This window comes from Dreissena polymorpha, chromosome 10 (assembly GCF_020536995.1).
Source record: "Dreissena polymorpha isolate Duluth1 chromosome 10, UMN_Dpol_1.0, whole genome shotgun sequence".
Lineage (NCBI taxonomy): Eukaryota > Metazoa > Mollusca > Bivalvia > Myida > Dreissenidae > Dreissena > Dreissena polymorpha.
The window spans coordinates 58,799,036-58,825,989 of NC_068364.1; the positions used below are offsets into that span (position 1 = coordinate 58,799,036).

At 33.9% G+C, this 26,954-nt stretch overlaps 1 protein-coding gene across 1 annotated transcript; it reads right to left on the bottom strand.

Moving 5' to 3' along the window:
- Positions 1-4,173: 4,173 nt before the first annotated feature.
- LOC127846977 (polypeptide N-acetylgalactosaminyltransferase 13-like) lies at positions 4,174-25,613 on the bottom strand. Its single transcript, XM_052378452.1, has 10 exons — positions 25,179-25,613; positions 23,490-23,656; positions 21,709-21,886; positions 20,776-20,976; positions 20,348-20,465; positions 18,589-18,777; positions 15,528-15,662; positions 15,057-15,161; positions 12,363-12,497; positions 4,174-4,518 (listed from the first exon to the last, which is right to left on the bottom strand). The coding sequence occupies exons 1-10, from the start codon at positions 25,589-25,591 to the stop codon at positions 4,381-4,383; spliced, it is 1,779 nt and encodes a 592-aa protein (XP_052234412.1). The 5' UTR covers positions 25,592-25,613; the 3' UTR covers positions 4,174-4,380.
- Between the last annotated feature and the right edge of the window lie 1,341 nt (positions 25,614-26,954).

Consider the following 26,954-nt stretch of genomic DNA (forward strand, 5'->3'; position numbering starts at 1 on the left):
CCCCCACCCCCCAACTGCAAATGCCCTAAAGATTAACAATAGTGCATTTTTTGTTAGAAGGCTTTGAATCTAGATATAAGAAAGTAAGTCGTTTTGCTGCTGTATAATTGCATGTTTACATAGTGTGTTTATTGCATAATCTTACATGTCATTTGCTATTATGCAACCGTATTTTATATAGTGATATTTATTTAACCTTAATTATGTTATGTTGACATTTGTTTCCATCTCTGTCTAGGCCATCTCTCATTTGTATATACTTACTTGGCCAAAGGCAGAATGGCGGATTGCCAATAAGCTATGAAGTGTTAAGTCAACGTGTTCGTAATACGGATTGTGTTGGTAAAACAGTGAAGCATCAATGATTTAAATATGGTAAACTCGTGGAATAAATATATTACAGTCTTGCTGGGTAATTTGTTGTTAACGCTTTTACACTCAACTGATATCCGTTTAGATTTATTCTCGAGCATGGTTTTAAGTCCCAAGATACCGTACGTTGTGCTACATTTGCAAATTAATAAGACTTTTTGAGAGGACAGATATAAGTTTTATAGCCTCAATATCTCGCGAGAGTTATCCTATTGCCCAATTATGCAGAAAAGTTTGCATTTGTTGGCATTAATGAATATTTGTTTTGTTCGCTGTTCATGGTAAATCCCGTTGAAAAGACAATATTTAATGACAGCCACACATATTTTTGCCTTGTATTTTAGCTTAAAACGCCATCCTATGCTGTCTTAATTTCTTGTCCGTTCATTTAGGTATTGTATCCGTTTACATGTGCTGAAAAAACAACCTGTAAATTATAAATATCCCATGTCAATGTTCACATTCCAATGAAACGATATTGAAAAGAACACGATCCCAAAAGGTATATGTATGCATATTTAGATTCGTGGTATTCAATAGGGTAAACACGTGTTAAACCCGTTGTACTTAGATCAGAAGAAATATGATTATGTTAATTATTGCAATATTGCAGCAGTTTAAATGAGAAAGTTGTTTACGATGTAAAGACTGTTATTAATGAGAAAACAATAAGTTTCGATGTGTTTTTCGATAACTATGACATTAAAGTGATATAATCCGCATCTAACAGTATATGCTTTGTTAATTGGTTTCTATCGCAACCGTTATTAATTTTTGGTGTTTTCATGTTATATACACTTATATTTGTTAATGCAGCATCAACATATTAAAACAATATCCCGGAAAGAGAAAAATGATACAATTTAATATCAAACGTACTTTCGTTTGACAACTGATCATGCATGTACGATGTGATTCTAAATTTAGTTTAAGTGCAGATTCGTTTATATGACACACGAACGCTAACTCCGATCCTAATAAAACGACAGTTCCGTTCGGCTTAGAGGACTGTACAGTCATGAAAAATACCGAATAAAACATATATTTTTGATAAAGAACTGGTAGCAAAATGAGATGCAGATAATTGATCAGTTACCACATTTTAACTCTTTTGACTTATTAAATATTTTCGGCTCAAATCAACAGTGGAAAATGCGCAAAATATCACTTTATACCCGAGAAAGGGCACAAGCAAACTGCTCTGTGCAAACCGGCTTAAATAGCATTGTTTCTAGTAAAATTACTTACTGTTTTAGACTATCGAGATAGTAAATGATTAATGTAAATAATTTACCTTGTACGCCTTCTAGTTTAATTTTGAATACTTGACCTGTGTGCCATACTTTGTCAAAAGCTTTTCTTATATCAACGAAAACTGATTTTATTTCAAGATCATTATCTCTTTTCACAAGGTTAAATATAAACAAAATTCGTATCAACGCAAGGAAAACAACCAGATTGTATAGCTGTGAAATATGTATTTGACCAAAAAAAGCTCCATATGTGAATTATGTACGATTATCCCAAGACTTATTTGGTGTTGTGGTATTTGGATGCAGGAGCTTCGTCGCCTTTTTTAATATTACCTGTATCCGTTAACGAAACAAAATGTTTATATGGCACTGCTGGTTGCACAGCACAATTTTTTTATCTCAAGAACAACTTAAAAGTTATACTTTACACTGGCTTCCAACCAAAATGAATCAATGTAATAAATAGAAGTCACAAACAACTCAAACTCGTTTAACATACATCGTTGCAAATAGATGCTTGATAAAAAATGTATTTTTAGAAACATTTCAGGTAACAAGTATGAACATTCTTAAAGCTTCAACACACGTCAGTCATATACATGTAACCTAATTATCTGCACATGTGTGTATTTATTACATAAGTTTGGATTTTATGCGTTCAGATAGATTAAGATCCATTGCATAGCATGGATGTCTTGATGTGTATGTCGAATTAACAAGCAAGTACTTACGGATCATTACGCGTTTATGTTCGTTAAGAGATTTGAACAAAATCGAAAACAGTATATAACCGTATGATACCTTTTTCTACTCACATATACATCCGGCATTGATTAACGCGTTAAGAGATGGTTTCTTGTTCCAATTATTGCAATTATTAAAGACAAGACACGTTACTTCGAACACATTGCATCTTGCAGGAATTCAGATGCATCGACAGAAAGAGGGTTTCGACAGCAAATGTTCGACAGAAAATCCTTTCCACAATACAAACAAATCCAGCTATTCACCCTTTAGCTAGCCCTCCAATTCAAATGTTACATAAATGTTACAGGCACACATATGATATAGGGAAATTAAAGGAATATTTTCGGAAATCAAGGTATAGTTGCGTGTATGTTAAACAGTTTATCAAGCAATTCCGCGCCTGAGGCTGCATTATGTAAGGCTCCAGAGTGTCCCACAACTAGTACCAAATTCATATTAACCCTTTGCATGCTAGTAAATTTGTTGTCTGCTAAAATGTCGTCTCCAGAAGTTCTAAAAGTAGCATTTTCGTCGATTTCTTTCAAAGAATACTATCAGAATAGCAGAAAACAACAAAACGATGGGACAGTAACCTGTTATTTTCTATGTAAGTCTTCCGGTGTTTCTCCTATTACAACCATATCGTCTGCAAACAGTAGTAGAATCAAACATATGTCTTAATTATTTATTCCCGCAGTATGTCTATTTTGTATAAACATTTCAAGATCGTCTACGAAAGAGATAAAAATATCGGCGGTATTATCTCCCCCTGCCGTAGCCCGACTGCTATATAGCGAATAACAGGTTACTGTCCCATCGTTTTTTAATATATCAGGCGAGGCTTAGAATAATATAACGGCGAGGCTTGCCGAGCCGTTATTTTATTCGTGCCGAGCCTGATATATTACAAAACGATGGGACAGTAACCTGTTTTTCTATTTATCATAAGACATTCTCCTAAAAATCTGCAAGACAATCCATTTTTTTATATTTAAAATGCACGCTGATTTTGCTGATCCGGCTTTTACACGTTGACATACATGTAGCAACGGCGTTCGAAAGGACGACACGAAAATTTGCTTATTTTCAACATCGTATGGAGAAAAAAAGTTGTTTGCACTACGAATTGGAAGAGTAAACCCGCTTTAATTATAAACATCTTGAATTGGAGATCAGGAATGAACATCAGCGACAAATTTAATCGAAGAATACACTTCACCGAATATTTTGGAGACGCCATTTTGGAGATGTGTATTGAAATTGATATTTTGATGATGGTGTCAATATTGCGTAAGCGTGTTAAATCGTTTCTTTTAATAGTTGAGGATTAGCATACAGTTACCATTTGTCTTGACTTTCTGTGCAACACTTGCGAGTGCAATGACTATATCGATATTTAAGATGTATTGTCTCATTGATGATGTCATTTAACTTCCGTATTGCGGGCTGTGGTGATTTTGTTTTTAATAAACTTTTTTGTGATTTATGCCTTTAAACTAGAATAAAATATGTACGTTCTTGGTATCAAATTGTTTGTTTTGTTTAACCTGATTCATGTTGGAAGAAATAGTTGACTATATAATCATATAAGATGTGAAATCAATTTTGACTAGCCTTATGTCCCACGCTAAAACGACAAAAATAGTGGATTTGAGTGGAAGCGTGTTTCGACGATGACGAAAAGTAATATGCAGGAGATTACTTAGTTGCCTTCATACCAGAAGAGAAAATAAAGTCTTAACAATAGTTGCTTCTTTCGACTACGGAAAGATAGCAGTGATTTACTGGTATGTAACCCGTGTATGCCCATCAATGAGGATATGGATCCGCACAAGATGTCCGCATGTATTTCTTTGAACATTGGTAAAAAAACAGTCAATATAAAATATATATAGTTGTATCGGACAGTATAAATTCTCAAGATATTGAAAAAGTGTCGGCATGTAATAGATCGACATAAACATTATCGAAGCACTAGTACAGTATCGTAGACCATTCCATTTGTATATTATCGGCGTGTGTAGGGGACGTAAGTATTAAACTGCCAAAGCTGGGTGCCGGACGTTGGGTCGCATGCCTGCATAATGACACCATACTCGTCTATATCTAGACACAAGCCCGTGCTCTCATGCCTGATGAAGCCACTCTGAAATTTCAAACAACTCATATTGTTATCAGGCGACGATTAAATAATTTATCTTGACAACTGACGATTTATAACATAATTCTGAAAGATTTTAAGATTTTGCCTCATTCTATAACTAAGTTAACACGCTGGTAATTGGCGTGCGAATCTTAAATGATATCATACAGTAACTGGCATGTCGCAGTTTGAACTTTAGTTGTACTTAATACGCGCGTTGTTAAATGCACTCGGCGAATAAACTGCAACGCACGTACTGCAATAATGTAACATACATAACGTATCTTTATTCTTGCCGCACGTACTGCAATTATGTAACATACATAACGTATTGCAATAATGTAACATACATAACGTACTGCAATAATGTAACATACATAACGTATCTTTATTCGTGCATAAAATAGCACAATGCATACTTATAGCCAACAATAGAATTATAGCGTAAACAGTGTTAGGAACATGAACTATTATAAACATTAACCTGAGAATGATTAACAGAGATGTACGTGCCGTGCAAACAGAATTTGCTTAGTACATATTATATTTATTTACAAGAATAACAACAACATTTATTTGCATGTAGTGGTCCGAAAATAGGCTTAAAAGTTCTTTGTAAGATTAGAATTTAAATGGAGAAAAATTCAGATAAATTATAGCAATATTTATGAGATAAAATGTTGCAGTATAAATATAAAAAGAGTACAAAAAATTCATTACACATATTTATTAGAGCTTATTTTTAGCGTTAAAGCAATATTTATGGAGACAAAATGTTGCAGAATAAATATAAAATTAGTAACAAATAGTTCATTACACATATCGATTAGAGCTAATTTGTTAGCGTTAAAAGCAATATTATCTTAAGACAAATATGTAAGTTAGTTGCACATATCAATGACGACTTTATTATTTATAAATACAATATGATTGAGCGTGCTTTAAACTATCTTCTTATGCATGATGCACAAGACAATAATGTGCTATTTACTTAAGGTGCATTCGAAGTAAAAAGAGTTCGTGATCTTGTTGCATAATATATGTACTTCGATAAATTGTTTATTACGTTAGTATATTTTGACGACAATTGAGACCGGAACTTGTTTATTGATGGCCAGTGACAGGCTATTGTGGAACGCCATACACTGGATAGAGTACTCGATTATATACAGAATCTTAGTTTTAAACATGGTGAAAATTGGAACGTTATATTATGTGGTTATATGAATGCACATACATCTGATTTACCTGATTGTGTGTCAGATGAAGTATTAATCATATTGATTTTTTACCCGATGGTTATGTAGCTGATATTGGCACACCGCGGTGTTCTCAGGACAAAGGTCGTATTAATAATAACGGAATAGTATTACTATATTTGTGTTAACAAACCGGAATGCGTATTTTAAATGGAAGGTGTGATCAGGATGGAAAGTACACTTTCATTGGCAGAACAGGTTCAAGTGTAGTCGATTATATTATATAATAGCAACGCCAGGTATTTTGAACTGTTTTCACTCTTTCCGAGTTGAGGATCCAAATATTTTATCCGACCATTGTTTAATTGATTGCTCTTTTGTGTTTAAAAATAGTAAGCCGTAAATCAATAACTGTGTTGATCGAAACGGTACTGCGGGGGTAGTAAATTTAAATATGTATGGGACAATGACGATAGGCATTTATTTCAGGGAGCTTTACAAGTGACGTTATTGATAATTTAAATACATGGACAAATGCTGTAAGCAACAGCGCATCATCACAAGACATAGACTGTTGCATTGTAAAACTAAATGAAATTTAAGATAGAGTTGCCTCCCCTTTCTTCAAACGTTAAATTAGATAAAACTTAAGTTTTGTTAGCGCACAGCAAAATAAACATGAAAAACCTTGGTTTACATCCGAATGTGCTAAAAAAGAGGTTCTTCTTTTTTACAGGCAACTGAATAAATTTAGAAATAATAAAACAGATGAAAACAGAATGGTACTTAATAAAACTAGGTCAGATTATAAGCTATGTATACGAAAACAAAAATTACATTACGATTGTGCGCAAACCCGAAAATTCGAACAATCAGGATTTAAAAATTCTAAAATGTACTGTAATATGCTCATACAATATGCAGGAATTCAACAGTCCAATATATGACTGCGTACATTTGAACAATATTTCAAAAGCGTTAATAATCCAAACAGTTTGTTTTTTCGCCTGATGAGGATGTTTCCTACTTCTTAGACCGTTATGAGAGAAACGAATTTAGTTTAATGTTTGATGAATTAGATAATGCCCATTTCAAAAGAACTAATTAAAAAAGCTATAAAGGAATTAAATTATAATAAACATTGAGGACCTGATATGCATATAAATGAGTTTTTTGTCCATGGTAGAGACACTCTTTTGCCATATCTTCATACAATGTTTAACAAAATATTTGAATGTGGTTATTTTCCTGCTACCTGGTCTGAGGGTTTTGTTGTTCCTCTGCACAAAAAGGGTAGCATAAATGACGATAATAACTATAGAGGTATAACATTATTGAGTACGTTAGGAAAACTGTTTACTCGCATTTATTTTTAATTAGACTCTCACATTGGGCGGAACATTATTATGTAGACGTTGGATCACAGACGTGTTTTAGAAAAAAATATTAGCACTCTTGATAATATGTTTGTACTGCATGGTCTTCTAACACACCTATCAAATCAAGAAAAACAGCTTTCTTGTGTATTTGTGGATTTTAGTAAAGCCTATGATTATATAGTCCGAGAAAACTTTTGGAGCAAATTTATTAAAGTAAGGTTACGAGGCAACATTTTTAATATTGTAAAATCGATATACTCTTCTGTAAAATCTAGAGTAAAATATTGTAATCAATTAAGTTAAGATTTTGAATGTATGCTAGGAGTCCGGCAAGGAGAATGCTTATCAATGCTCGCTGAAAGTGGCTTAAAAGGTACAGATGAAGATAACTTCTAACTTTTTCTTGTGTTGTATGCATATTATATCATTATTTTTGCAAATAACGCAGAGGAATTGCAACAAAATCTAAATGTATTTCATTAATATTGTAAACTCTGGAAATAAGTAGTGAACAGCGATAAAACTAAAGTCATGATATTCAGAAAAGGGGTGCGGTTGCCAAACAATATTTCATTTAACTACAATGATATTGCAATTGAGATTGTTACTAAGTTTAATTAGCTTGGCGTCGTTTTCACGACTGGTGGTTCATTCTCTGATGCACAAAGCTGGCCAAGCCTTAAAAGCTATCTTCAAGATGAACAAATACCTTTACAAATACCGACATTACCGTGAAACACCGAGTAGATTTGTTTGATAAACTTATATCACCGATTCTTTATTACGGAAGTGAAGTTTGGGGTTTTGATAAGGGCGATGGTATAGATGTAGTAATAAGCAATTTTGTAAAAGTCTGCTGGGTGTTAAAAGAAGTACTCCAAACGATTTTATATACGGCGAACTTGGGCGTTTCAACTGTCAAACAAGTAGATATTATAACATGATTAAATATTGGGTTAAATTATTATATACTAATAGTAATAATACAATAAAAAAGTTTATCTTGCATTGTTGAGTGACTGCGAAAGATACCCTAATAAAAAAGTTGGTGTTCCCCTCTACGTGATTTGTAAAGCATACTTGGCTTTTACGATGCCTGGTATTTCCAGGATGTCGGTCACGATACTGTGTTTCTTGGAGCTATTAAACAACGACTTACAGATAATTTTATCCACAATTGGAACGGCCGATTGCTAAACTAAAGTAGAGCTCTTTTTTATAGGAATATAACATCTTTTCAATTTCAACCATTTTTAGTATTATGTTATATTAAAAAGTATAGATTTAACCTTACTAGGTTACGAGTATCCTGTCATAGATTGAAAATAGACAGTGGTAGATGGTCTAAGCCCAACCCTACACCCGTTGAGCAAAGGACATGTACTGTTTGTAATCGTCTAAAAGACAAATATCATTTTGTGATTGAATGCAACCTTTATAGTACATAAACAGACCAAATATGCAAACATTAATAGAATGTATTTCTTCCGATAGTGAAGCTGTTTAAAAAAAACTATGTGCATTTGTCCATGCCGCTTTGTTAGTTAGATAAACGAACATGTATGCGCCCATTTGATGAAATCTTTTACGCTTTAACTAGTTGAACAATGTAAACTGCTACTGTTTTTTTTATTTTGTATGTGAATGAAATCCTGTATATTGAGTATTTTTGTGTGAGTTTGTTTTTATTCTTAGTTTGTTTTGCTGAGTAAATGTATGTTAAATAAATGCATTAGTAATACTTAGTTGGATTACTTCTCTTAAATTAAGCGTATTTCATCTATGTATACTGCCCACTATTTTCTTTTGTTGTATAATCAGTATTTTGCGTGAGTTTTCTTGTTTACTCTCTTTAAATGTTGATTGTAGAGTAAATGTACGTTAAAATTAATACACTATGTATTGATAAGTACGAGTACTCCTCTTACATATTATTATTACGGTTAATATGTATTTCCTGCTGTGAATTACTTATTGACACTACTTATGTAATTATCATTTTAAAAGTTGTGTAACGTATGTATGCTGCATACTATATGTTTTTGCTGTATAATCAGTATTTTGCGTGAATTTCTTGATTGTAATCTCTGTAGGTTTTGTTTGTAGAGTAAATGCACGTTACATTAATACATTATGTATTGAGTATGAGTACTCCTCTTAAATGTTATTATTACGGTTAATATTTATTTCCTGCTGTGAATTACTTATTGACACTACTTATGTAATTATTATTTTAAAAGTTGTGTAACCTCGCTTACTCATAATTATAGTGTTATAATCATTTTTATATGTATATTGCTGTAGTTATTATATTGATTGTACTAAAATATGTCCACATGGGCGATTGGCCTTCTTAAATACTGTAAATACAATCTATCTACATAACATATCTTTATTTTGGCATAAAATAGCACAATGCATACTTAAAGCCAACAATAGAATTATAGCGTGAAAAGTGAAAGGAACATGATCTATTATAACATTAATCTGATAATGATTAACGGAGATGTATAAAATTAGTAACAAATAGTTCATTACACATATCGATTAGAGCTAATTTGTTAGCGTTAAAAGCAATATTATCTTAAGACAAATATGTAAGTTAGTTGCACATATCAATGACGACTTTATTATTAATAAATACAATATGATTGAGCGTGCTTTAAACTATCTTCTTATGCATGATGCACAAGACAATACTGTGCTATTTACTAAGGGTGCATTCGAAGTAAAAAGAGTTCGTGATCTTGTTGCATAATATATGTACTTCGATAAATTAAATTTGAATTTATTACTTTAGTGGATTTTGACGACAATAGAGACTGGAACTTGTTTATTGATGGCCAGTGACAGTTACATGGTTTCAAATATTGTTTCCTGATTATGGTATAAGCTGGACATACAAGTAAGAAGTGGTATTCAATTTCGATTACTGTCATATTGCAAATTGTGCACATTCTTTTTTCTTTTGGGATATTTTCATGTCGTCCTTTCTCAATCGCAAGATTGTGTGCGGATATTCTAAACTGAGTTAGGGCAATTCTAAATTGTGTTACGTTTATCGATTAAGACATGCCTCAAATTCAAAATCGTCCTTATAGGTGCTATAGGAAACTAGTCGATTCGAGTTATTAATGTTTGAGTACAACGACTGTTTAAATATATCATATATTCGATCGATATATTTTTTTGGTCGTAATCATTTGGTAAAACTTCGTTTTGATTCAAACAGATATGTGCTAGTCCATTATTTTCTAATAGAGATTTTAGTTCAAAGGCCCAGTTTTTATTTGGTTAGTGTGATACTTTCATCAGCGTATTCTTTTAACATAGGAAACTAATTTTTTGTTAATAATTTGTTATTCAGGTTTATTGTTTTCATCCAGTAGTAAGGTACTTTTAGTTTTTGTTTTATAATCATAGGGTACCTTCCTAATTCTCCATATAGACCATCTGCATTTGTTGATTTTCTAACTGTTAGGATTTTCCTGAGAAATTTTCGATGTACTAGTTATATATCGTTACTTTCTTTTAAACCCCATATTTCCGCTGAATATGTTTATTTTGTACCTACCAGACCATCAAATAAATTGCATTTTATTAAGTGCTTAGTGCTAACTGATTTTAAACGATAAATGGGTTATAGAGCGCTGACTGTGAATGTTTTGCAATATTTTTCTGTGTTCTATTCCTATTGCCGTTTTCGAAGAGCTGCACACCGAGATATTTGAACGAAGTGACAGTTTCTAGTGAAACATTGTTAATTACAAAAATCATAATTTGTATGCCTTCCATTTTCAAAAAGCATGATCTTAGTTTTTTTAGTATTGACAGATAGGCGCCATTTTGGCAGTAATTTTCGAGATCTTAGGGCAAGGACGGGAGCGCTTGTGGAGTATGTGAGAACAAAACGGCATCGTCGGCAAAAAGTAACAAGAATAGCTGTTGATTTTCGAACTCAATAGTCCGTCTATTTTTATATTAATGTTAGTAAGAATATATCGTTTAAAAAGAAGGGAAAGAGTAACGTTGAGCTTTGAACACTTTGTTTTGCACCGATGTTTGACTAAAAAAAATCGCGAGTACGTAGAATTAGATCACACGCATGCTTTCACGGTACTGTACATACTTCCGACCGCGTTAACAAAGTTTCTGGAAAATGAATGTTCCATCCAAATTATCAAAATATTTTTAAAATTCCACGAAGGCGCAATATAATTTCTTTTTTTGACTCATTGTTTTGTAATTACAGAATACAGAACGAAGATACAATCTATTGTTGACTTACCCTTTTGGAAACGAAATTGTTTTTTATAATCACAGTTGCATATATTTTTGGAAGGATATTAATTTAAGTAATTGTTCCTCTGTAATTCTGTTTATTTTCCATCTTTCCGCCTTTGACGATAGGTACAATTATGCCATCTCCCCATGACTCCGGGTATTCCCCAGTGTCGAATAGTATATTAAATAATTTAAGAATGATCGGCGCTAGTTCGCTGATTGTGCCTGTGTAAACCTCTGCACATAGCTTATCAATACCACCATTTCTGTTGTTGTTTTGTGAACGTGTTGCTCAAATGATTTCCTCTAGTCTAAATTCTCTATTTAATTCGATATCGTGGGTGTTTAGTGTGTGTACGGGTAAGGCATTTTCGGGGGTTTCTTCAGTTGGGTAAAAGTTCTTCAAGTGCTCGTTCAAGCTAGACGTCCTTGAATTGTTTGCTTTGTTTTGCACTTTTTTGTACTGTTTATTTAATTTTTTGTCCAAAACTCTTTAGGGTTCGATGTACGTTACGCAATTACGTTACATACAAAAAATTGCACTTACATTGAAACTACGTATAAGGATCTTGATCGGAGATTACATGTTTAGCACCTAAATATGTTTTCTCAAAGCAATACGTATTGCGGTCAATTTAAGTAAACCTAGTACATAACATAATTTTCGTTAAAAGATATGTTTATAAACTTTTACAATAAAGTGTTATAAAACTAATAATTCAGGTAATATATTTCGTTTAGAAACTTGTTGCATTTATCTTTTCAATAATTCCAGTTCCCTCACCACCTATTCCCTTATTCCACGCCCGCAGAGGCAAACGCGTCATGAAAGCAGTACTCAATGGCTTTAGATTGTTAATCGATGTATTTGAGTGTAGATGTGTCAATAGTTTATCATTAAACAAACAATAGTTACTGGAAAATGCAATGAAATAAGGACATAATTGTATAAGATACTCAGAGACTTTAATTACAATGATGCAACCTGAGAGTGTGTCCACGTGTCCTTGGGCCCGTTGATGCAGCCCTCGAGCTTGGGTCGCACCCCGGGGATGCTACCCTTCACCACGACACACTGGAGAGAGGTACGAAGCCGGCCATCGCGCGTCATCGAGAAACCCTGGGAAAAACAATCTTATTAAAACAAAAGTTTGACCAGTAATTGGCTTAAATGCAGATGAACAGATATACAGATGCGAATTCGGACATTGTGCATTATCGAGAAACGTTCAAATATTACGAAGTTACATACAGCCAAACCTAAGAAGAGCGATCAGTCAAGGAAAATGACCAAAGTGACCGTTATCCACAGGTGACCGTTGAATTCGGATCACAATTTTAAGATGGTTTGTCAGTTGGTAGTATTGCTACGTCGTTATCCCACCCAGTCGTTTGCATACAGTGTAAAACAAAAGCTCATTGCCGTTAACTAAGCATCATAATAGAAATAACTCACGTGTGTACATTGAATAATACAGAATAATATCTTATAGATTGATTTAATTTCATTTTGTTAAACTTAAGCAATGGCTTTATCAACGCTGGTATAATTGTTTTCTCATGCATCTCGTTCATTCAGTAAATAAAGTTTATCACGTGCCGTTGACTTCAGGTCCGTACAAGTCTAAAAAGCGGATTCGCTCTCATAAACCGATAGAACGGTGTAATTGTACCGTTGAAAGTACCATGTACTAATTAGCGGTCATTTAAATAGCGATAATTACTTAAAATGTGTCACAAACTCTGACATATTTTCTTTTGAAGATACCCCACAATTATCCCCGGAAAACAAACTGTCTCAACAACTTATTATTTGTTTACTCGCAGCGGGCCATTTTTATAATATCAAAGACAAGTACCGCTTTCAGACGCTTAAACCGCAAAATAGACAGACACATGATGTGCTGTGTTTTTAATTTTCGCGACTCGAGACGACTGACGCGTGACCGTTGATTTCAGGTCAAACATGAATTTCGGAGTGGAATATAGTGGCCGTTTGCCGTTATGGCCAGGTGGCCGTTAAATTCAAGTGTAATATAGAGTGTTTTTCGTCGGGGGGATTCCAGATTGACCGTTGTCTGCATGTGATCGGTAAATTCAGGTGGCCGTTAGGTCAGTTTCGACAATGCGGTTTAAGCGTCTGAAAATATAACCGGTTTCGTTTATATTTTCATGTGTGTTTACATAATAAACCTTAATCTGGCACAAAAAAACTCCTTTAACTTTTTGAGTATGTAGCAATACTCACGACATATAACACGTGCTGCCAATGTTTTTGCAGTATTGTGATAAATGTAAACCATCTTAATATATTTGACAATCGGTGATTGCAAAATTTTAAAATAATGGACAAGTTCAATTCTTATGACACGAGTAAATTTACTTTCGTACCTAACTATCGGTGGTTTATATTGAGTATGCCTGATCCGTGTGCATTTAAGTAGATTAAAGCATTTTTTTACCAAAATAAAGTCTCACATTTAAACACAAATGCAATAATGTCCCTGAAAAATTTAGGTTATACCAACTGTTATAGATTTGAACAGGTGACCAAGTGGTCGATCCCTTCTAATCCTTGTTAAAACATGGCCAGGATATTGTAAAGATAAAAATGGCAACACAGCTGATTCAAACCTAATAATAAATTAGGCTTTGATAGTGATAACAATGCTTGAATATTAATTAACCTTGAAAACTCTTTTTTTTTGCAAATGACATAGATTCGAACTTGGCGATGGTAAAATATTTATTGTCAAGCTAATCGTTATGATCAAGTTTAAATAAATTGATTAATACAATTGGCTTCTACAGAGTAAACAATTTTATTTTCAAGGATTTGGCTTAGGGATTCATTTTTTTTGCCAATAACTCAGCTTCAAATGTGGCTTAGATATTGTAAAGCTAAATATTAAACAAAGTTTAATCAAGATTGGGTTATAATTATTGCATCTAGATTGAAAACAATGTGTTTTTAATCTGACCTCTTCATCTAGTTCTTTTAAGCGCATAACCATGATTAGCAATTGGTCTCAATATTGTCAAGATTCTGACCAAGTTCAATAAATTTGGAGTCATAAGGACAGGCTTTAGATTTATAACCAGTATTTTCTAGGATTCTAACTGTGTTTCTGGTTTTCAACAAATTTGAACCAGATTCAAACTCGTCTCAGATGTTGTCACGATAAACATCGTTGCACGTTTCATCAACATTGAGAAATAAAAGTGAGCTATTGCGAATATATTTATTAGATGTCAACGAGTGCAATAAAACTACTTACAATGTAAAATGCCAATAACTCGTTTTGTTAATGAATAATCTTCATACTTTTTTAAAGCGTTAAAAATACCGGGTACTAATCCATTTTAGACAATATTTTATTAAACGTTTTCCTTTCAGTAAGTTCATGGTTTGCAAATAGTCTTGACAGACATTGAACGTTCGACTTTTCCAATCATCTTCTATAACAAATTTTAAAAGAAATAATAACGGCCACGATTCAAATATACAGCAAGTTTTTAATGATGTTATACATTTTATCTTAAATCTAATACATGAGGAATATTGAACATGTAAACCATTCCCACGTCAAATAAACTTAACAATTATGAATGGTATTTTCCAGCACCAATTGCGCATTTGAAGCATGCAGTATACTCGGAATGTGTACTCGTATATTACCTGCGATGCGAACTGGTAATGGCATTGCCACAGTAACAAGGTCGCCTCCGACTGGAACAGGTAGTTGTTGTTGTCCAGACATTTGCTCGTATTCAGATTTCTCGCCTGAGCAAATAGAGCGAGACTTGACATAACTTTGGTAGTTCTCTGTCATTCGAGTATATATATATATATATATATATATATATATATATATATATATATATATATATATATATATATATATATATATACAAAATACAACTTTCATTAATTATTTAACAATAAATGAGTAAATGAATGCTATATTATTAGTAATTAGTCAATAGGGTACACGTCATATAATGGCAAGATTCCTATGGAATTTTTATGTTTATTATAACAATTTTAAGATAACTAATAATGGCTTTCTTCAATAATACAACTCCAACTATTCACTATCAATCTTGAGTAATAACATTATTGAAGTCATGATTTTGTGTCCGAGGTTACCGAGCCCCATGCCAACACGTTCCGATTAAGAGAAAATAATTCCGGCCATATATTTTCCATGAACCAGGAGAAAGGTTTGCACTGCAGCCTCGCTCTCAGCGCCCGTCTTGCCGATAGATCTCCCACGTCAAGGGTCTGAAAATGGCGGTTATCAGTAATAAAACGCTGACAGAATAGAAAGATGGATGGCGAATAAACATACAAAATAATATGGAAATAAAGTCAGTTTGTTTTCACATAACATAGAAACTAACTAATATGCATTGTCCTACGCGCTATACCAAGGAAGATAATTACACAAATTGTCACGGACTTGAGCATTCATTAATTCATTCATTTATTTCATATTTTATCAATTTGTAAAACGTGGTACATAAAGCATATATTACACATAAAGTAAGTTTTATCTGCTGATGGCATAAGAAATAGCAAACCAATAAATTAAAATAGCATCACAGTTAATAAATCAAATTCATTCCAGAGAAAACAACCTTGATATGCAAATGACCGTTTACCAAAACCTTAAACCTTGGGCAAACAAAATATTTCAGTGTCTGTGAATGAATCATTGGAAGCACCAACTGACACTCTTAAACTAGTGGGATAGTTATGAACTGAACTAAGTGGAATGAAATGCTCATTTAGGTAACCTGGTGATCTACCACTGTAGATTTTGAACACATGGCACAACATGATCAACTCTTTTAAAGACTGGTAACCAGTTTAGCTTGACAAAATGACTTTGATTTATATGAGCCCTTGGTTCAAGATCCAACACAAACCTGATCATTCTGTTCTGGGTGACTTGTAATTTACTCCAAAGTTCCTGAGTCAAGCTGTTATACAAAATTGAACAACCATATTCAAAATGACACCGGTTGTGGGATGTACACAATATCATTTTAGAGTGGGGGTTAAGGAACTTACTCTTCATGTACACAAACTAGCATTAGCTTTGTTGATAGTTGACCTCGCCATTGAATCAAAAGATAGATTTTGATCAACAGTGGCCCTAAGATACTTAACAGAATCCTTAGCTTCAATAGGTTTCCAATGCATACAACATTAAGATTTGGTCCAGACTTTAACCTTGCTTTGGAGCCAAACAAAACAGGTTCAGTCTTACTCAAATGCAAAGATAGCTTATTACAAATTAGCCATTCACTTAAAACATTCATTTCGGAGCTCACAACTGAATCCAGTTCAGACCTATCCTTACCAGAGACCAAAATACCAGAATCGTCTGCATACAGTAACAACTTATTTTTTACTGCACCAGACTTGTCATTGACGTAGATAAGAAACAACATCGGTCCTATAATAGAGCCCTGAGGAACACCACATGTTATCGTTGCTCGAGAGGATTGACTACCACGGACATCAACCAATTGATGCCGATCCGACAAATATGAAGTAAACCACTGAATAGTAGCCTTTGAGAGACCCAACGCCTTCAACGTCATCAATAGAATGCCATGATCAACAGAATCACGGGCTTTCTGCCAATCCAGCAAAACCATACCAACAAGATTACCTTTATCCTTTTGGAACCTTATGTAATCTGTAAGATGAATGAGACATGTGTCAGTAGAGGAAACTTTTCTGAAGCCTGACATGAAATCATACAAGAGATTATAGACGTAGATACACACACCTCCTCCATGACGGTTGCGGTCCTTGCGAGTAACAACATAATTTTTATGGAAATTTTATAATCTGGCACACTATCGTCCAACCAAGTTTCAGATAAACATACAACTGCCGCGTTGGATTGACGAACAAATAAACGAATTTCGTCTATTTCAGGTATTAAACTGCGAATGCTCAGGTGAAAAATATGTAAACCTCTTTTTCTAAACGCTGAAAACACATCCGACGTATTATTTGGAGTACTTGCATTTACTGGTCCAGGACAGGGGTGGTTATCTCCTCAAAAAAGCAAACACATTTGAGTTCAGTTCGATAGGGAGCATGTAGACGAGGAAGTTGCATGCTTAGATTTACCACAATGATGGAATGGGACGATGAAATGTTCATAAAATGTATTTTCTCCGAGTGAGAACTAAGAGATAACTTTTGTTTGAGCGAAAATGGAGTCATCCGAATAATACTGTAATTTATGATTGACATCTGTTTGAAAGTTTCTCAGATTAATTATTACTAGTACTACTGTAAACATGATCTTCGAAATGTTCAGTTTTACCTGGAATGTTTATAGTACACTGCTGTAATTGGTAAATATCAGGATTATCTGGGGTTTTTCAAATGTTTTATTGTTGTTGTTTCCAGGTTACACTACACTAAAAAAGTGAGTGAGTTTTTCATAGCCTACTAATTATTAAGTAAGTTCACTCATTGCCAATTGAACACAATCGCAATACTAAAGACGGTTGGTGAAGGCTGCGAGTGTAAAAGTCACCACACTTGTAGTGAACCATGTACAATTCGTCGTTTTGAATTGGACAATTACACATTTCAATAATGGGCGTTTCCTTCAAAAGACGTTTAAGGGCAATTTCACGTACCAAGACAATAATTTACACGGAGTTATCGTTCTTGCAATGTTTATATTAAAGTGTAAAACAACTACAACATTAATGGCTAGATCGTCAAACACGTTTTTAAATATACTAGTTGGTACATATTAATTGTGTGCCGCATGATTAGGAAATATAATATATATTTAAAAATGTTTCGTAAAAAACAGTATGCTTTATATTAATGGTCAGTACATAACCAAAGAGAGGTTAAGTATAAACATCAGATGTAAACTGTAATAGATCATAAATTAAATCATCCAGTTCATACATTTATGTTAAGAACTAAATCAGTTCAAAACTTTTGTTTTCATTAAGACACTTGACAAAAATAGCAATGCCCAGCAGATGCGGTTTGCAAATGAAATCATAGTACGATCTTCCCGTGGATGATGCACTGTGGCTGGAGATTCAACATCGCAGGTACGTACGGGCGGACGAACAAGTGCAATGTTGAATGCTGACTACATCATACATGCATAACAATAAAAGACAACAAAAACACGAGACAAACACATGCGAACCATCATATCTGGAAAGGAGTTGTAGATGATCTGCTTGTGTTCATCCTCCATCCACACCTCAATCGCTCGCTTGTAGTTATACTGTTCAATCTGCACCCGACCCCCGGGGAAGTTGTACGGCTGATAGCGCGCCACATGACCTATGTGCGAGCACGGAGTGTGAACCAGGCGGCCGCCACACAACCAGATCTGCATAAATATAAAGATTGGTTAAGTTGAAAAAAAAACACATCATATTACTGAAATGACTTATAATCTTTTTCATGAACTGGTTGAAATTCAGAATACTATTGAGGTGAGGTAGTTTCAGGTCCATTTCAGGGCATGTGTTTCTTGAGAAAGATTGTTTAACATGATTGTTTAAGTTTTGATCGAATTCACGTTTATCTGCGGGTCCACAGTTATATGATTATTAAAACAATTTCAAGCTCGTTTCCTGGGTAAAGCTATTACTCAATGTGCCTTTTGGAATAGATCGTTTACATAATTCAGAGTCTAATTTATTTAATCACAAGTAAACTTATATGATAGAAATGTTTCGATGTTTATGATGTATGCCAAAGCCGTAAATATATTTACCAGTGAATAATGAGTTCAGTTAACGCCTCATGTTTTATGATTGACAAACCTACATGGAAACACAAATAGATTAGTCACGGTCTATTTTGTAACGGAAAACAGCTGCAAATTACAGCGTTTTAAATGAAAATTTAAAGATATAGCTTTCATTAAGCAAACCCGGAGTGTTACGGTAAAATACTCAGAGTAAACGAGGTTTTAACAGAAACCATACTGTGTAATATGTTCAGTTAAACTCGAATGGACGGAAGTACGCACGGAAGGATTAGTCAATCGCAATATGCCTAAATACATCCTTTCATGCTTGGGCCAGAAAATGACGTTTTTATTAATGAATTTATCAATTATGTGACCTACATTTATTCAGCAATGCCTGCCTTTTAACAAACACTATACCGCATATTAAATGTACCTCCGTGCTCGTTGAATAATTAGCAAAACTTGATTTCGGTACAAACCTCAATTACAACTTGTTACTCGTGATAGTTTGAGAGCTATATACTTTAAGTTTTGTTTAACATAGCACACTGCGTATGTTATGTTGTCAGAATAATGCGCAATTTACTCGCGTGCCATTTAACATGACGTACAATTAAAATGCTATTAAAACACTGGGTGAATTAGAGTTTTGAATAAATAAACACATATAACTCATACTTACTTGTTATAAGTAAGCAAACAGTCTATCTTCATGCTATTTAACTATCTATTAAAAAAACACTGCACGCGTTCATTTTCTTACAGAGATAGCACATATAATAATTGTTTAACAACCAATAAGTGACGAAAATTGTTGTTATTTTGTATACACTTTAGTGAATTATTACATCTCTGATAAATTCCGTTGTAAGATCACATGTTTGCACATATTTTTAAGTGCTTTGTTACTAACGAGCCTATCCCTCACATTTCTGTGTCAACTCATTAACATGGTAAATATCTAAGGAAATCACCGGGGATGAAAAAAGTCTTAAACATCAAACACCAATATTTATTGGGGATGACGTTTTTTTGAAGTTTGAATTTAATCGCTTTAGAAATGTGGAAATATTTGCTCCACATACCCACATTATTCTGACCGACAGAGTGACTCCAAAACGACTCCTTCTAAAACACGGTCTGCCTCAAAGTAATCCTACATTGGGAAAATATGATGGATCTTTACACCATACCCACTTACCCTCCAAGACATTTCCAGGTTCTCCCCTCCCCACACCTTCATCCCCTCGTCATATTCCCCTATCTCCTGGAAGAACTGTCGATCAATGGCATAGGCAGCACCCACCATCACCGTACCTCTGGAAAAAATGTTCGAGAAGTATAAATACGCACCTGTACACAGTGTTTAAATTATACTGTTATTCTATCCTTTATATCGTTTTTACCGTAAAACAACAAACAATAAATCCCAGAAATGGGTTATATTTTTCTTGGGAAACATGTCGCAACAACACATATTCACAGATAGTGACTAGTGACTAAAACTAAACAAAATACGTATATTAACATATATATGATTCAAAGCTGATGAAACGAGCTTATTAATTGATGCAATTCATTAAATAGAAAACTAGAATCAAAGCCTTATGAATATGACCGCATTCTCACGGTCTGGTAGACTCCGGTTTTGGGCCAACTTGGTCATTCCGGAAAAATTCCTCGTAGAAGACAAGCCGCCAGTTGAAACCGTATCTGATCATATAATCTTTGTAGTACGTGTAAGCCATGGTATCCTTCTGTATGTAGTCAAGGGTTGCCATGGCAATGGTCTTGCGGTTGTGCTTCACTTCCGTCAGAAGAGGTTGCAGCCTGCACAAAAGACGAACCAAACCCGTTCAAATCAATGTACAATATGCATGATTGTCCTAGAATTTCCTATGGTTTCAATCATTTTATCAAATTTAGTTATTATCATAATCATAATAAAAAGAAACACGTATACATTTTTGAAAGATTGATAACTACAAATGTGTCAGTTAAACATTGACGCCGTCGCTATATTTTACTCGACACATGTACGTGTGTTTTGTAACAGACGTACTAATTACATATACGACAGTATGTATATACAAGTCCTTTTGCAACTTTCGCTTCACATAAATTTGACGAAAACGACATTTAAGCGCTGCCATAGTTGGTACATATAACATGCCTTCTACAAATTATAAAAGTGACAATCATAGCTTCTGTCACTTTTACCAGATTATGACCTGGCACACATTTAAAGAGTCAAACTTGACTCAGATCTGTACTCGAGCAACATGGTTAATACATCCGAAAAGTCACGTTATTACATAAGGATAATTGTGCCAATACATTTGCAAAAACGCCATGGTGAGTGGCATAGTTATGGACCATATGAAAACACAAACATTCACACGTCCCTTAATATATATATATATATTCATGACATGTCATGGCATATGCATAAAAAATACAAATTTAAGGCATTTAATTTAAACTTAAACAGCTTTGTTGGCGTGTAAACTAGTCAAGAAACCACTCACAAAAATGAATCAGATACTAGGTGCATAAACCTACCAATCAATATTGACCTCCATGTGGCTGTCAAAAAATATGATGATGTCACCCGTTGAATTCCTGTACCCCATCAGTCTTGCTTGGATGAGACCCAGACGATTGGGAACACGGATCATTTTCACCAGGCCCACGGGAAAATGAGATTCTAGATAGGCATCTAACTTGGACTTCAACTCCTCTGAAAATAGAATGTTGCTTTGAGCTTTGTTATGATTTAAAATTTTAAATGGGTACACCTAATGCAATATATAAAAATAACGATGCGGCTGTAAATGCTGCTGTTAATACCGATACGATTTAGATGATTATATAACATGCGTTATTATAATTAAAATTAATCATTATGATTATTTTACTATTATTTGATTTTTTACTATAATTATCATTTTTGATACTTTTTTTATAGTTTTTATAAGTACCATAATACTAATAATGATTATCAGTAGTATATGAATATTAATCAGTAGTATAAGTATAATAATAATGACAATAACAATTAGTATTTTTATGTATATAATACTGAGTAGACGTTGTTGCAGTAAAAGAAGTATTAGTTGTAGTAGTAGTAGTAGTAGTAGTAGTAGTAGTAGTAGTAGTAGTAGTACTAGTAGTAGTAGTCGTAGTAGTAGTAGTAGTAGTAGTAGTAGTAGTAGTAGTAGTAGTAGTAGTAGTAGTAGTAGTAGTAGTAGTAGTAGTAGTAGTAGTAGTAGTAGTAGTAGTAGTAGTAGTAGTAGTCGTAGTAGTAGTAGTAGTTGTAGTAGTAGTAGTTAGTAGTAGTAGTAGTAGTAGTAGTAGTAGTAGTAGTAGTAGTAGCAGTAGTAGTAGTAGTAGTAGTAGTAGTAGTAGTAGTAGTAGTAGTAGTAGTAGCAGTAGTAGTAGTAGTAGTAGTAGTAGTAGTAGTAGTAGAAGTAGTAGTAGTAGTAGTAGTAGAAGTAGTAGTAGTAGTAGTAGTAGTAGTAGTAGTAGAAGTAGTAGTAGGAGGAGGAGGAGGAGGAGGAGGAGGAGGAGGAGGAGTAGTAATAGTAGTAGTAGTAGTAGTAGTAGTCGTAGTAGTAGTATATTTCACTCATACATGAATCATATCTCGACATCGTAAACTTACTGATACTGGAATGCTCTTTCATTGTTACGTTATGCTTCCTTAAACGTTACGTGAACAGTTATTTAGTGAAACATACATAATATACCGCTCAAACTTAGTCCATACCTTGTACGACGCATCGCATTAAACAAATAATAGTACTGTCTCTCACTGATAAACGCAACGTGCTTGCATACTACTGGTACAGTATCTCATTGATTCGTGTAATATTACTATATATAAGTGAGTCGTATCTCAATTATACTTTCATTAAACATAATTTATACCTTTACCTTACCTTACTTTTATTTGTTCAGCATCATAAACATCCGATAACAGTACCGAACAATACGTATGCAATGAATACTATTCACTGAAACCAAACACATATATATTTCGCTTCGCACTAATACATACACACTGGTTTAACATCACGAACATACTATAGTGTGTATTCGACTTAATTTAAAATTTGTTTCCTCAATATTTCCTCAATATTTGAGATGGGTTTGACCAGTTTGCTAAATTTGGTGTTCATAATGCTTTTTGAGTCCCACTCAATTATATATATATATATATAAATATTGGCATATTATTATTGCTGTTTGATGAGATTCTGCTTTGTTGATACTCAAATCTCATCTTCTGAATTGAGCAAACACACATTGAGAAATTTCGGAATACTTGTTCATCAACGTACTCATCTGACTCCCATCATCGACAAGGATGATTTCTTTGAGCAGTTTGCGCGGTGTCCGGTTCACAATGCTGTATATGGTACGCAGCAAGATTGACGGCCACTCGTCGAAGAAGGGAATGATGATGCTGGCTGTAGGAAGATCGTTCTCGTACGTGACTGACCGGCAGCTGTAACGTTATATAAAAATATTTATATATATTATTCGCAGGTATGTATATAAATCACATAAGGACATGTTAAATGAGTGAAATTAGGCTATTGCAGAACATGGTAAGATCAACTAAATTAAATCGGAAAAGCTGACTTTTGTCGATGATGAACATGTATACAAATAATTAGATATAGGTACATCAATTCATACTGTGCTTCTTACCAGCTTTTGGCTTTGATTTAAAAACCAAATTTGAAGAAGAATAGTAAACGGTAATGACAATAACTAGGGTACTATGGGGCGCATTATTTTTTTTAATGAAGATTCCTTCATTCGAATTTTCGGGATATAACCTGAAACAATAGGACAGAAGGCAATTGGGCAATCACCTTAGACCTGCACTGAACTTCTTTGACAAAATTTAACGATGTGATGAGAAACGTTTTTGGAAGGTTAAGGGAGTAAATTGAAAATCAAAAACTCTCAGCTAATGTCATGATGATTGGCAAACGCTTGTGTAAATTGGCCTGCGATCTAGTATTTTATACCATGTGACACAGTTCAGAACAATCAAAAGAATGAATTGGTAAAATTAGGCATCAGTAGTTGTCAAATGTGAAAGTCTCAAATTCAGCGCATACGTTATTTGGGTCATTCTTTTAACAAAATTTCAGGAACATTTGGAATAAATGTGGAATATATAGCTTTTTCTTAAATTTAACTTTAAATGACCTTATTTTTGAAATAACTCGATACAGTTTCAATCTCGGATGAGATATCATTTAGACAAAATGTTCTAAAATACGTTGCTTGAAGATTTTGCTACAAATATGACCATTCCGATTGTTGATCTATTGACGTAGTTTTTAAGCCCTTGTGATCCAGTTTCGAACTCGCTCGAGATCAAATAACGACAAATATTTTGCCATAGTTTAATAGAAATTGGACAATACATGTGGCCTCTCTAGTGTTTTTCTTTAGTTTGACAAAGTGACCTTTTTTTGACCCCACATAACAAAGTTTCAATATATTCCGACTAAGATTCAAGACAATTTGGGAATGCATTTTTCTCCAAGAGTTTCACCAGCGTTGTACCAACGGACCTAGTACACCAGCGAAGGGATAGTCTATGAGAATCTTTTTTTTCCGTTTTAATTGCTACGGTGGTCGCATATGACATGATAACAATTTTTGCATGATATATTCAGGGGGATAAAAACAGTCTAGACAAGCGAATATTCATTATTTAAGGTAATTGCATAGTAAATAATGAATATGATTGATACTGTCCGTGTTCATGTTTTAAACAGGGCGAACATAAAAATGTTGAGAAATACATATACAGAAACGCTACCAAGATTAACGAGAGTCTTACATAATGTATTTAACACGCTTGCTTATGTTTGGTCCAAATCATATACATTTTGATATAAGCAAATCCTAATTAATGATTTCAAATTCACCCTGTGTGATTGCAATCGAAAACAACGAACAAAAAGAAACACGGACAGAGAAAATTATAGGAAATGCATGCCTACCCATCAAATCTTGAGTCCGGGACCATACGGTTGAGAGGTATTTTGTCGCTGGCTAAAACGTTTATGTTTAACTTTTCAACAAGCTGGTTGGCTTGCTCATTCTCCTTTCCAACAAGGTGCACACCCGTTCCGTTCTCACCGGGCCGATTTAAGTCATTCTTGCCGTACTTGTCTATCAGGACATTTCCCGTTTTGGCGGAAGAGTTCTTTTGATATTCTGACCACGTCAACTGATGAACACAATCATAAGTGGCTTTTACTAATTTGTGTGCGTTTTCATTTGGTAAAAAGGATAAGCGAGTCTGCATATACTTGTTGGAAGAGTGTGGTTTACAGTCACACAAGTCAAGCAATTGTCTGTCTTTGAACAAATGTAACTGGTTAGAAACAAACACGAAGATGAGAACAAACATGGCGAATAGGTACCGAAAGGCCCAGCGCATTCGCAATTTATGTAGGCTGATCATCTCTAATGTTGATTTTTTATCAGGATGAGATATTAAATTAGGCTGGAGCTTTTGATAATTTAGGCTTTAATTCTGAAAATGAAAACAAAAGAAAATTACAAGCTTACACAGCATTTAAACTTACGACATTTAATAACTTTTGTTTATTGCTAACATGTCCGTTATACTGTGCGGACTGTAATACTATTTCGGGCGCACAATTCGGATTTCAAACAGGTCGTTCGACTGTTGAAGCCATATTTTTTCTTCATGCGTTAGTTAATAAATTTTTAAACGAGAATAAAGGATTGTATGTCATATACGTGGATAGGATGAAATGCTTTGACTTCATAGTTCGTAACAAACTTTGGTTAAAATTATATAAACAATGTGAAGACGGTACAATACTCAGAATTATAAAAGACATGTACGAAAAAGAAAAATTGTGTGTGTGATCGTGTTCTAACTATTCAGACTATTTCAATTACGCTGTTGGTTTACGTCAAAGGGAGGTAATGTCGCTTCTATTTTCCCTTTTCGTTGAACACTTTTAACATTTTTTGCAAAGCGACATATAGGCTGGCTTACATATTGATGAGATTGTTTTGATTTTATTATTATTTGCAGATGATATAGCCATTGTAGGTAAAACTGCGGAAAAAACTTTTTTTTTCGAAAACTACTCTTGTATCAATGAAAACATGTTTTAATGTGAATTCAAAAATAGAGTTATTGATTGTTTGCAACACGAGTGGTATAGGTCGCTACTAATCCAGTTATGATGTTTTATAAGGAATATAAACTAAAATATGAAAACGAAACATATTTAGATATTATACCTATAAGCCTACGATTTTATTTAAGTCGACTCAGACTCTTTTGAATCCTTTAAGGATATAAACCGGGAGGTTCGGTAATAATCGAATTCCGCAAGCAGAAAGATATTGCCTTCTCTGTTAAACAACGGACATCAAAGACGAATACCATTTTTTACTTGTTTGTTCAAGTTTCACAACAGTCAGAGAAAAAGTTCAACAAAGCGAAATATCATACAAATCCAAATGTATTATTTTTTTTAGAACTTATGAAATCGTGTATAGGAGAAGATATTATCAAACTTTGCATATACATCAAAGAAGCGATGTTCCTTCGAAAATCTCTTTTTAATTTTGTTGAGGGATCAAAATAGTATTTTTGTTTATCTTCATTGCTTATTTTTTTATAAATGTATACTGTAACTGAAATTAAGTTATACAGTCGAATCTGACCTAACGGCCACCTGAGAATAACGGTCACCTGCAGACAACGGTCAGTCTGGACCCCCCCCCGA

What these genes read in the sequence shown, in the direction of transcription:
- LOC127846977 (XM_052378452.1), bottom strand. Translation starts at nt 25,591, where the DNA reads ATGTTTGTTCTCATCTTCGTGTTTGTTTCTAACCAGTTACATTTGTTC. An exon ending in ATGGAGGTCAATATTGATTG is followed by an intron (nt 20,977 to 21,708) that starts GTAGGTTTATGC and finishes TCTTTTGTGCAG; the next exon opens with GCTGCAACCTCTTCTGACGG. An exon ending in ATTACCAGTTCGCATCGCAG is followed by an intron (nt 12,498 to 15,056) that starts GTAATATACGAG and finishes TGTTTTTCCCAG; the next exon opens with GGTTTCTCGATGACGCGCGA.